Source organism: Gallus gallus, chromosome 20, assembly GCF_016699485.2.
Source record: "Gallus gallus isolate bGalGal1 chromosome 20, bGalGal1.mat.broiler.GRCg7b, whole genome shotgun sequence".
In the NCBI taxonomy this organism is placed as follows: Eukaryota; Metazoa; Chordata; class Aves; order Galliformes; family Phasianidae; genus Gallus; species Gallus gallus.
Genome location: NC_052551.1, coordinates 1,349,765 through 1,361,927, shown reverse-complemented (window position 1 = coordinate 1,361,927; position 12,163 = coordinate 1,349,765). Strand labels below are relative to the sequence as shown.

The 12,163-nt window shown below is 38.5% G+C and overlaps 1 protein-coding gene across 6 annotated transcripts in view; it reads right to left on the bottom strand.

Moving 5' to 3' along the window:
- Positions 1 to 12,163, bottom strand: part of RBM23 (RNA binding motif protein 23) — a 36,345-nt gene that overhangs the window by 6,726 nt on the left and 17,456 nt on the right. For 3 of the 6 annotated variants that reach the window (XM_046902970.1, XM_425690.8, XM_040650873.2), the window contains 8 exons: positions 9,744 to 9,809; positions 9,584 to 9,637; positions 8,149 to 8,266; positions 7,405 to 7,557; positions 6,734 to 6,871; positions 5,300 to 5,365; positions 4,204 to 4,408; positions 4,039 to 4,116 (listed from right to left, as the gene is read on the bottom strand). In XM_046902970.1, the coding sequence (XP_046758926.1) occupies positions 4,039 to 4,116; positions 4,204 to 4,408; positions 5,300 to 5,365; positions 6,734 to 6,871; positions 7,405 to 7,557; positions 8,149 to 8,266; positions 9,584 to 9,637; positions 9,744 to 9,809 (878 nt within the window). Of the gene's footprint in view, positions 1 to 2,292; positions 2,474 to 4,038; positions 4,117 to 4,203; positions 4,409 to 5,299; positions 5,366 to 6,733; positions 6,872 to 7,404; positions 7,558 to 8,148; positions 8,267 to 9,583; positions 9,638 to 9,743; positions 9,810 to 12,163 lie in introns of all 6 variants that reach the window. The other 3 variants (XR_001469498.4, XR_001469499.4, XM_004946908.5) reach the window with 3 other exon arrangements.

The following is a 12,163-nucleotide window of genomic DNA, read 5'->3' as shown; positions in this document are numbered from 1 at the left end:
AACTCCACACAGAGCACTCAGTTCTGGCCAGGGCTCACAGATCTGCTCCACTTACAGAAGGTTACCTATCAATACCTTGTAGCAACAAGTTTCACATGTTAATGATCCGCTATTTCAGAAACATACTCCTCCATCCATAAAAACTTTCATTAACTACTTGAATACTCTCCCTGCTCAGGACTGAATAATGAATTTTCTCTCTTCTAAATCCCTTCCATTTTTGAACTTCACTGTCACTCTACTAAGGTTATTCTTCCTTATGTGCAGCTTTGAACAGTATGCAGACACTGAAGTTGTGATGCATCAAGTTAAACTCAGCTACTTGTTGAGTATATCCTGTGTATTATCTGCAAGAATAGGGAGACCAGCATGACTTTGTATATGCTCAGTACAGATACAGCAGAAGTATCTATCCAAGCACTGTGTGCCTCAAAAGACATCATGACATTACTTGTTACTTGTTTCATTTTGAAGCAGAGCCAGCCTTAAGTAAACAAATGCCAGCCACCTTTCCCAGTTTTCTCATTATTTACAACAGAACAGCAGATCAAATCTGCTGAAAAGGAATTTTATCCCACGAAGTATATGAAGTGTTCTATTGCCTCCTGATTTTTGATTTTCAGACACAATTTACCTAGAGAACAAGAAATAGGCAGCTGTAACTGCTCAGCTTCAACTCTTTTTCCTGCTGGAATGTTCTCTACATGAGTAACATCCAAGCTCTCACATCCCCCGGGAAGCAACTCTCCAGCTTCCCCACCTCTGCACTCATTCAGCACACACTGAACACAGACAAGCAGTTCTAGCCACCCATTTGTAGAGCTACTGGAACACAGCTGCCTCATCACACTGACCGTTCATATTCTCTCCCTGACTAAACCAGGGTTTTCCAACTCATCACTACTTCTCACTGCTAGATCTGTGTCTAATGGTCCTGTGTTACATACTCTACATCTCTATCAATCCGCAACAGGTGAGCACGGTATAACACCCCATGCATCTCGTGCTCAGAGCACCTCTGTGTTTACTCACCTTACTTTTTTTTTGCTATTGTTAATCATGCAATACTTTATGACATCACATCAGAAACTGGAATTCGATGGGAACAACAGAATGTTGTTGAAAGTGTTTACTTGGGGAGGAAAAATCCCCCTTTCTGTGAATCAGCTCCTTGACAGATTTCTCCATCTCACATACTATCTACTTCTCAGAAATTTCTTTTGAAGTTGATTACATTTCCAAATGACACAAATCAAAAGTTGAGTTCAAAGAGTTTCACTACATCTGTATCTATCAAAGTCTTCTTTTAATCGCAGACTGTTAATGCTTCCATACAGTTTTTCTAAAGGTATGCTATATTTCAATTATATTCTCCAATTTCCCTGTCTTCAGCGTGACTTTTAAATGAACAAAGTGAAGTCAGAATAACAGGTCTGGCAACTGTCCATATCAGGTTCTTCCTTCCTTTTTAAAAGTGCAGGTAATTTAGACGTAATGTCCCAGTTATGTATTATATCACAGGCTTTAAGCATGTACTGGCAATACTGGACACTGTATCTCATATTTCGTGCTCCTTATTTCTTCACTAATTTGATGGGAGTCTCACTGCCCTGAACTGACAACACGCAGTTCTTCTTTAGACCTTCATCCACCATGAGATGCATTTTTTCTTAATCCATGCTCCTATTTGATAGGAATCCCAAACTTTATGACCAGTGTTCCCACTACAACCTGAGAGAATACGGTTCTTTTGAAACATCTCAGGTATTTTTTCATTCAACCTTGGCCCTGTTTCTTTTCCGTTGTCTTCAAGATCTGATAAATCTTCATCTACGCTTTCATTTTATTCATTTATTTTTACAAAGTCTCTCTTAATCTGATTCTTAGGAAGTAATTCTCATTTTACTGTTTTCTAAACTAACAAGACTGTCTTCTTTATTACCACATTATCTTTATTATCCTTTTCCTATTCTTCACAGGCTCTGTGCTTATCCTGTATTATTATAGAAGCAGTCACCCAGTTCAGTGTGGAGCCCAATTCTAACAGGACTGTTTCTTCTTTCTGTAGAATACAGATCCAATATAGCATTAGCTGTTTGGAACTGAAGAAACTTTTTACATCCTGTCTGTTCACAAACTCAAGCTACTTAGACCAGTTGACTTTATTTCCATAATTCTTCAACCACCACGTTTGAAATAATAAGCTTTATCCTTCCGTTTAAGCTTGAGCAATTCATGATCACTCAGTCAATGGTCAATTCTATTCTCATCCATAACATCTTCATTACTTACCAAAATGAGTTTAAAATAGCATCCCTTCTTCATGAGTCAGTGAGTGTTTGATGAAGAAATTTGTCGGATATCACATCCAGGAATATCTGGGCCCCACCATTATTACTAGCAATTCTTCTCCAATCTGTATCAGGGAAGTTAAAGTCTCCCACAATGACATAATTCCTGGTAGTAATTTTCTCTAACAAGAGTAAAGAGATCTTTAATCCATAACCAAATCTCACTTTGGGGATAGCTCATGACTCTAAAAAGCTTTATCCTTCTCCAAAGTTACTCAAATTGTACAAAACTGCATTATTCCTTTTGCACAATACAAGTGGAACAAACAGTGATACTCCTACCACCTTCATTTCTACAATTGCTAAACATGCACATTATACAAAAAACTGCATTCAGCCTTAAAATTCACTCCTCCGCAGTTACGTTGTCTCACACTAATTCAATGCTATTCCAATGATCTAGACGTCTTATGAACATTTTTGGCCTCTCCATTTGGGGTGGATGGCTTTCTTCATCCACTTCAGACACAGGAGAGAAAATGACTGCAGTTTCTTTAAAAGTTTTCCTCTTTTCTCACCAACACCACTTGTTTCCAAGCAAGGCCATCACATCATTATCACCTACATTAAAGGTGATCTCATGTTACTGCTGTTCACCTCCTTTCTTCTTCTAGACTCCTCTTCCTTGTCACACGGTCTTTTTCGCCTCTTTCTTCATCGATATAAAGAACTTGTTCCTCAATTCACAATCTTCTGTCACTTCTCAGATCCCTTTCCTTCCATGACAAGGAATATACACTTCCCCCCCCCAAACAATCCAGTTCCATGCATTGGCTCTTTTCAACAATGCACCTGAATTTCAGTAACATGACTCAGGTGTACCTTAAGTCTGAATTCCTTCTGCCACTTTGCTGAAAGACAGAAATCCCCATGCACATATTCTTTCTTCATTTCCTGACAATTCTTGGAAATTCCAGCAGTTATCTGTGATATCCCTCAAGACTTTTTCTACTGCTACCTTTTGTAGCACATAATTTGTCACCCTTTGTTTTAGTATTAGTTAAAAAAAGGTCTCCTGTAAAAGTTATCTGAAGCCCTCTTGAACATTTTGGCTCAGGCCATCTACTGAACTAGCAGCAGAAGCAGTCATATTCTCAGCCTCATACTCATTCTTTCAAAATAAATTCTCAGTAATTCTTCCAACAAAGCACACAAGCTATAACCATTCCTTAAGCAACACACTGATACCTTGATGTACAGTGTCCACATCACTAGACATGCATCATATAATTCTAACTACTGCACTGTCCTCCATGGAGTACCAGTAACCTTCTTGCTCCTGGTACTTTTGTTTGGGTTGCTTGCTTTTTTCAGAAGGGACTCTGTAGAGGGTCAATCCTCTTCCAGTTATGAGCCTGCCACTTTTAACAGTCAATATTTATATCGCAGCAGAACATACATGCTCCCACAAGCAGTGGGAACAGTAAAGAGACAAAGGTTTGAAATGAACTAAATGAACTACAAAGATTCACCAGAAGTAATGTGAAGTGAAGCATATCCATCAGAGCTGACACATACTGTCACTGTTTATTTGCCCATGGATTTGAGAATTTCCTCAATCTGTAAAATGTGCTGTAGTACCTATGTTCCCAACTTAAAAGATCAGAATATGCATTTCAGCACTGTGTCTCAAAATTATCAAGTATGATCCATATTTTGGAGAAATACATAGGTGAACATCTCTTACCTGCCACAGCCCCAAATGCCAATGACCCACTCATCTGCAGAGCCTGCTGTGCAGCCGGGGGAATCTGCAATCCAGTACCTGAGCAGGAAGCACAAACACATTGATTAACTCAAGCTGCATAAAAATACAGAGTTTTGCAGATGTCCTATTTATCACCATACATACCCTCCGCAAGTCTTGCCATCAACTGAAGGCGACCAGTTGTTCCCAAGTCAATTCCAGTTCGTTCCAACTCATCACTGTCCAAAAATGAGCTAGCACTGGAAGCATCAGTGCGCTCAGTTACATGCCCAACTTTCATCGGCCTGCCAGCCAGTTCAAACCCATTGAGCTGTTCCAAAGCCTTTTTGGCACATTCTGAGTCTGAGAACTGCAGGTGGGAAAAATACAAATTCAGAAATCCTGTCAATGATATTTAGCAGCACTCATCACAAGCAACATCCATAGCTACATAAACTTGAAAAACACTAGAAATAACAACAGCTGCCAAGCATCCTTAAATGTGATTCATATTTTCTGTTTTAATCAAACACCAGCAAGGCAAAATATTTACTTTCTCCTATGTAGAGATACGTATTATTGCTGAAGCTAGACAACATAGATCCGGCAGTCAGTGGAAGGCATGGCTTTGGTCATCTTACAACACTTTCCAAGAGCAACAGTCACTTGCACAATTTCTAACTGCCACATGTTTGCTGGCAACTCCTTGCAGATCATCTGCTTCAGGATGCATGTTAAATTAAAAACACGAGCATGCTGTCTGTGTTAAAACATCATATATTAGCTATGAAGTTAAGTCTGTTCCACTGGTCTCTAAGTGCCAGAGGCCTCCATTGAGATTCTTTCATAACAAACTGCGGCGTTCACAAAATTATGTATTCAAGAGCCAGGATGAAAAGAAAGATGTTAAAAGAAAGATGTTTTTAACCAAAAGTTTCAGCCTCTGGAATTTGATGTCACCAAAAAAAAAATCTCCAATTCCATCATTTCAATGACACTATGAGAAAGTCAGTCTTTGGAGGTATATTTGCCTGCTGAGAACAGCACTGCTATACAGGCACTGACCATCAGGTATCCTATTTCTATCTATTACACATGCATCGTTTAATCACATTACCCACAGAGATCTGGCAGAAAAAAAAAACAGACCACTGCTGCACATCCTGAAACATGAACTTTCTAAGTAAGGTTGGAGTAGTTTATACTACTAAGTGAGGTTATACTCAATGTTGCCCAAGAAGTCTGGTAATTCCACTCATACCGTAATAAATCCATATCCTTTGGAACGTCCAGTTTCACTATCCATCATCAGCTGAATACTTTCAATCTAAAAATAAGAATAAGCCTGTTTAATTTAAAACATTTTGGAATAGAACAAGATATCAAATAAAGTGTGTACAGCCCTGCCAAATATACATATATTAATGAGAAACCAGTTTGGTTTTTTTTGTTCTTTTTTGGTTTTAATTAAGTTCTTTATTATTTTCCTTAAAAAAAAAAAAACAAAAAAACATTAGCATAGAGGCAGCAAGATATGCACTCTGATACAAGAGCAGAAGCAATAAACGTCAAGGTCATGAAGCAAAAGTCAGGGCATCCCATATACTAAGGAAACCCAATTTATGAAGAAAAGCAGTTTGCATGACTGGCCAGGGGCTTTAAGAAAAGTGTGCCTGTTTTCAATAATTACTGGTATATCGTAATTCCTAAAATTGTATAGTTACTGAATATAACCATGAGAAAGTCAACCAGTATTTCATGTCCCATGAATGAAGAGAAAGCAGCAGTAAAGTCAGAAGAAGAACCGAACTTGAGACTGGGAAGAAAAACCTTCATTCCCAGCTATGTAAATCTTTGCAATCTATACTGACCCTAATGCCAGACCTTGAGAGAAAAAAAGAGCAGCAACGTGGATTACAATTTAACCAACTGTTGCAACATTCAAAGACTTCTGCACAACAGAATTAAAGGGATACACATACTACAGCTGAACAAAGCATCTAAACATAAGGTTACAGAATGTACAGAACAAGGCTACTGTTCAAACAAGGTATGAAAACCATCAACGGGCTTGATAAAAAACATATCTAAGCAGCACATGAAATCTTTTCCCTACATAATAATGGCATACCCACAATGCAATAGTCAGCACAGTGCTACACCAGTGTTTTAGTATTCTTTTTTTTAACGTGGAAAGTCCAGATTCAATCTGCTCACTTTTCTAATTGTAAGGAAACATTACCATGGAAGTCACTGGAAGACATTAAACATTAACTGTAAGTCACTGATCAGAGTGTAAAGACAAGCCTACATCACAGCAGCAGGAGACACACCAAAGGTTAGCAATACAAGTCACTAATTAACAAAGAAATACTCAGAAATAGATTACACTACTACAGATTCACTATGAACTAGACTAAGGCCTGATTCTGGGGAACTTCAGGCACTCACTGAACTCTCAAGCTCTCTAAAGATAAGGCTTGCCACTCAAAAATCACTGGACCACGTCTCAAGCCAAGGCTCTTACTTGTTCTGAAATGCTAACTCAATACCTAAAGCCTTGTGGTACAGTATGTAGGTACACAACAGAGAGAAAATGCAAATGTTTGGTGGCTGTGACGCTGAAGTTTTTCCAGAAGCCATCTGAATGCTCAGATAAACCACACCACCACCACAGTGTCGGATCAGAACGTACCCTGCCAAACGGCTCAAAAATCCCTCGAAGCATATCTTCAGTTATGTTGAAGTGCAAAGATCCTACATAGAGCCTCATAGGGCCAGCACTGCCCTTCTGCAGATTGTTTGCCATTGCTGCTGCTCTGTTTTTCTCTGCCTATGGGGAGGAAAAAAAAAGAAAAATCAGTAAATTCTGTACGAATACAATAATAATGAAAAACCCTATAATAAAAATAAAGCAGCATACTTCTACCAAATTCAATTGTTTTATAACCTGCACGTCCAGATAATCAACTCAAAATACAAAAGCAAAGACCATGACAAAATACAGAGATATGAGTCCCTAAAATCTTCAATCTGAACAACTTCATGCAGAATTCTGGCTTGTACTTAGTAAACTGTCACTTGCATTTCTGCGTGTGTTGGAGAGCACACAATATATATTATGATATTTTTTATTTTTTTTAAAGTCACTACTACTTTATTAACATCGGTATTTTCAAAATGCACCTTTGATTTGCCTGTCAGCTACTGGGAACCAAGGTCAATTTCTATGTTTAAATTACGAAATCATTATTGTTAAGGTTTTTCCACATGTTCAGTGGTGCCCAAGTTTCAAACACTAACTTCTCCAGCAAGTTAACAGTCACCAGTTAACATGTTCAAAAGCTTGGTTTATCAAGTCCTTACCTGTGATGCTTGTACTATGATTGGTACGCCCAAGACTCTCTGTCCAGTGAGTCCTATTGCCAGAGGCACTGAACTAACATCAACAAATTCGACATAAGCAATTCCCTTTGAACGTCTGGAATTTCTATCAGAAATCATCCGCACATCACGAACCTGAACGACAAGCAGAGAGATACTGCTATAGACAGATCTACAATAGGAAAGAAGCTGAAACAGTTCACTTTCAGAAATATTAATAAACAATTACTGGCCAAATCAATGGCTTTCTCATTAGGCTGCAAATCTAGGGTGGCATCAAACTTTCTGAACAAACACATCCTGGAGGAAAGCTAGCATTAAAAGCTACAATTCAGAGTCAAATGCAGTATTCTTTAGGAAAAAGGTCAACAGATACCTGCAGCACTGCAATGCTTTAAAGCCAGAACCTTGCAGCTGGTAACACTGCTGAAAAGTGCTATTTCTTCAAAATTGAAAGTTAAAACTGAAATTACACTTCAAGTGGCAAAAGATTATCTGCAGGAGACTCGAAGTTCTGAAAATTAAGTCATTTGAATCACAACTGCTTCCTTATATTTTGCACGCATACTGCACACCCAAAAATAAACTTCTCCCCATTCAGAGCCTTAAATTATTTATGCCCCAGGACTCTCCTGGAAGACACCTTATAATTCAGCAGAATACCCATCCTAAGCTAGAGTCACTTCTGAAAGTATTTGAAATCACTTTAACCTCCTTATTACTTACCTTCCCTACTGTAGAGAAAAATTCTTCCAGATCTCTTGGTCGAATTCTTGCAGCTAGCTGCATGCAGAATACTGTTCGAGCATCCCTCTCTTCAGGGGTAAGATTATCAATAGGTTCTCTGGAAAGAAAAAAGATACATTAAAAAAAACTGAACGAGATATCTAATCTTTGGAGTGCATAAAACTTTAAATACGAGCATTTTGAAGTCTAATGGTGAAAAAAATACCTGCAATATTAAAAAAAAAAAGCAGGGACCAAGAAGTGAAGTGAATACCTAATATTAATACAAGAAATTTAGTCATATTAAATACTATTATTTTAACCTTAAACATTGAGTACAACTGCAAATTAGTATTCAAAATTCAGAAGCCCCAACTACACAGAGGCTGCCATTCTGCTACTGTCATGAACAGAGAAGAGCACCACACTAATAAGTTTGTAGTCAGAGATGACAGGAAAATGAAGAGCACAGCATTAATCAGCACACCTATACTACTCCCTGATAGGCTTTGCAAACTAAGAAGTTGTATATAGCCAGTCACTTGGGAGTCACTATAGGCACTGCATAAACACTGACATCTACACCAACAGCTCCCAGCCTCACTTTATACTTGTAGCTTGTTAACACCCCTCCCAGTAAAGCAAACGCACGAACAGCAAATAATTACTATCATCCCACAGACTGGGTCAGTGCTGATTTCAACTGAACAGCTGAAATCAGACCCAGTAAATGTGAAACATTAAAGCTTCAACTGAAAAAAAAAAAAAAACCAGTAGGAAAAAATCTGGCTTGCACTTATGTACAGGATAGAATGAGCAGGCCAGACTCTAGATTGAGCTTCCAGTAGCATAACGTATTTATTTAGACATATCTATATTTTAAATTCTTACTAAAAAAAAATCACTAGAAAAAGCTCAGTTAAATCATCTCACTTTGCTAGTAAGTAAAAAAGCATACAAGATCATTCTCAAAATTAATATAGTTAAATTTAAACAAATCTAATTAGCAGCAATCTAAATACAAGTGCCTTAATTGAAAAGCTTAAGAATGGATAAGCACTTTCTGGATTTCAGTTACCTGGCTTCTCTACAAATAATATCAACAATGGACAGGAGAAAACAGCAACAGTTTTCCATTCTATATTTAAGTAACATTTAGTAGAAAAGCTATGTAAGTTAAATTAGAATTAACACAAATACATGAATATTAAAGTGAGACATGTTTTGCAAATTGACGTTATTTACAACTGTACACTAAAAACTGGAAAGAGGGGAGGGGATGGGATGACATGGAAAAAAAAACAACATTTTTCCATCTTCTCATTTAATGGTGACTTTAAGTTGGATAGCTGAGTAGTCAGCCACACATTATTTCATCGTTACACTTCTCCCTTCAATTGAGGGGGGGGAAAAGAAAGCATATAAAAATAGCTACCTAACAGGGCTCTTGTCTTTTCTGAAGGGACTTTTGCTTCTGGAACGCCGCCTGCTGTAAAGAGATAAGAACAAGGTTACCAAAAAACTTCAAGCATACTGGTCTTATTTTAAACAAAGCCTATTAATGATGCAATAAAAAGTAGAGAAAACTCAGAAACCTTAATTTGATGCTGTGAGGCAGACCAATCTTCCCTCTGATGGCACTGTTGAATTTGGGACCAGAACTACGGCAAAAGCAAAGACAGACATTACTTACCAGAGCACCTCAATTCAAGATTTGTCTGTACTGACATTACATTGACAGCGCTCACCCACCCTGCACCTGACCCTGTCAATACCTCCCATTAGCAGCACCCATTGCATGCACACACTGAGCAGAGCACACAGAACCACCAGGCCCAGAACACACGCCCTGCTCAGCTTCATTAACACTGCAGCATCTCAGCACACGCAGGACTCCAAGGAAGAACTAAAGCCAGAGCTGGCCAGACGTGGCACACGTGCACACAAGTATTCTGAACGACTGCTGCTGTCCCAATCTTATTTATACATTTGCCCACATGCACATCTCACTGACAAGTGCAGGCAGGACTCCTGTGTAACATCTTAAATCCAAAAACTGCAGGAGACTTAAGATGGAAGCAGAAAGCGAAGTAGCTCCCCGCAGATACCTGCAAAGGAAATATCCTGGGAAATTTGCTAGTGTTGTCTCTGCTACATTCACTACCAAGTGTTACTGAGAGGTAAATAAAACTTTCTTTAAGTTCTGAATGGACATCAAAACACAGAACCATTTAAGCTAGTAGTTAACCTTATACAGATACGTCACCATCTCTTGGCTGAATCTAATTTTAGTTCTGCAGGCTTCACAGAGGCTGTCACAACAAATGGCAATCTGCCCATTCCTTCCATAGTAAGGCAGCCCTCTTGCTAGTTCTTGCAGCAGACTAAGAGACTGTGACGTGAACAGTAAATTCCTACTACTGTATCTCCTTCTAGGTACAAGGCAAATAATGTCACCAGTTAACTCTCCTCCTCTATAACCACTGAATTTCAGAGGCAATGCTACACAGACTGAGTGCCAGGGGACTCTGTCTTTCCATTTGCACAGAATTGTTTCTTTCTGCTGTGGATATAAATTGATGTGAAGACACCCTGAAAAATACAACAGTCTGAAGATATTACAGTCTTTCACTAAGTCCATGTAGCCAGCCAGACTGTCTTGCTAATCAGGGAAGCAGCAATGCTGATAGTTAAGCTCAGCATTCACAATGTGGAGGAGGATGCCCATTCTAAACATGCCAGGACACCATAGCAGGTGGAAGGACAGGGCTAAGATCCAGAGCCATGCTGACCGGGTTAAAGGAAGGGAAATATGGCCCTGAGCATCACTGGAAAAAAAAATAAAAAATAAATCAGATGGTTTAGAAACTATTTGTTAAGACAAAATAACACATAAAAAACAGGTACATAATATGCAATACGTTGAGGTTACACTGGATAAAAACACCCACTGAAAAATTTTTATCCTAGGATAAAATATGGCATTTCCTACTCAGGTTGGGTGAACTGCTGAGAACACCCATCCAAGTTCTCCAACGTCCCCAAAATACACTGCCAAGAATTGCATCTGGAAATGCCGGAATTGGTGTCAGAAGCTGACATATTATCAGAAGGGATTACCCTGCACCTTCACACATGCTGATTCAGAACACTGTGATATCTGTTTCAATTCATATGCAGCACTAAGTACAGTGACCCCAATATCCAGACTATTGACACACAGACCAACTAAATAACTGCCAGTGACTAGGATCATAAGCTTTCAGGGAAACAAAGTAAGTGTTTTCTTACTGTACCTTTGCTTAAAACTAGTTAAAAAGAAAAAAAAAAAACAGCACAACCGAGAAGGTAAAGTGAGTTTTCAAATGCTGAGAAAACTAAAAAAAAAAAAACAACAAAAACCATTAACCCTCCAGTAATCTCTTGCTCATTTTCACTCTCAACAAACAAGCAGTGTAAGATTTAAAGAAACAAAGTAACGCTAAGAAACTGACAGTGAAGACATAACAGAGTGAGAAGTCTCAGAAGCTGTCTGAGGTAAGGTGATAGCTTGAGGGAACTCCTGAAGATCTTTTTCAACAGTAATCCATGGGATGTATTTATTTGGATTTTTTTTTTTTTTTTTTTTTTAAATCGAGACCTGCTTGTAAAGCTATAGATCAAAATTTTCTTCTTTCTTTCATCTGCCATTCTAAAAGCTCCATGCATTTCTGTTCAGTTCCTGCTCTCATGCACGGAAAAACTGAGTAACAAGCAATTAATCTTTATGTCTGGAGGTTAATAAGCCTCGCATATAGCAAAGCACATATTTTCCTAAACCTACATGATGCCACATAGTCCAAAACAATAATGAGGTCACAAGTCAGCCTGAAAAAACAAACCTTTCACATCAGTTGTATCCAGGAGTTCAACAAAAGCCTCTCAGATGAGGCAAGCTTTGGCCCACGAAGGCCAAGAGAGTCAATGAACGTTCAGTACACATGTAAGGACTCTGTTTTTCCTACAGCTTTGTCTA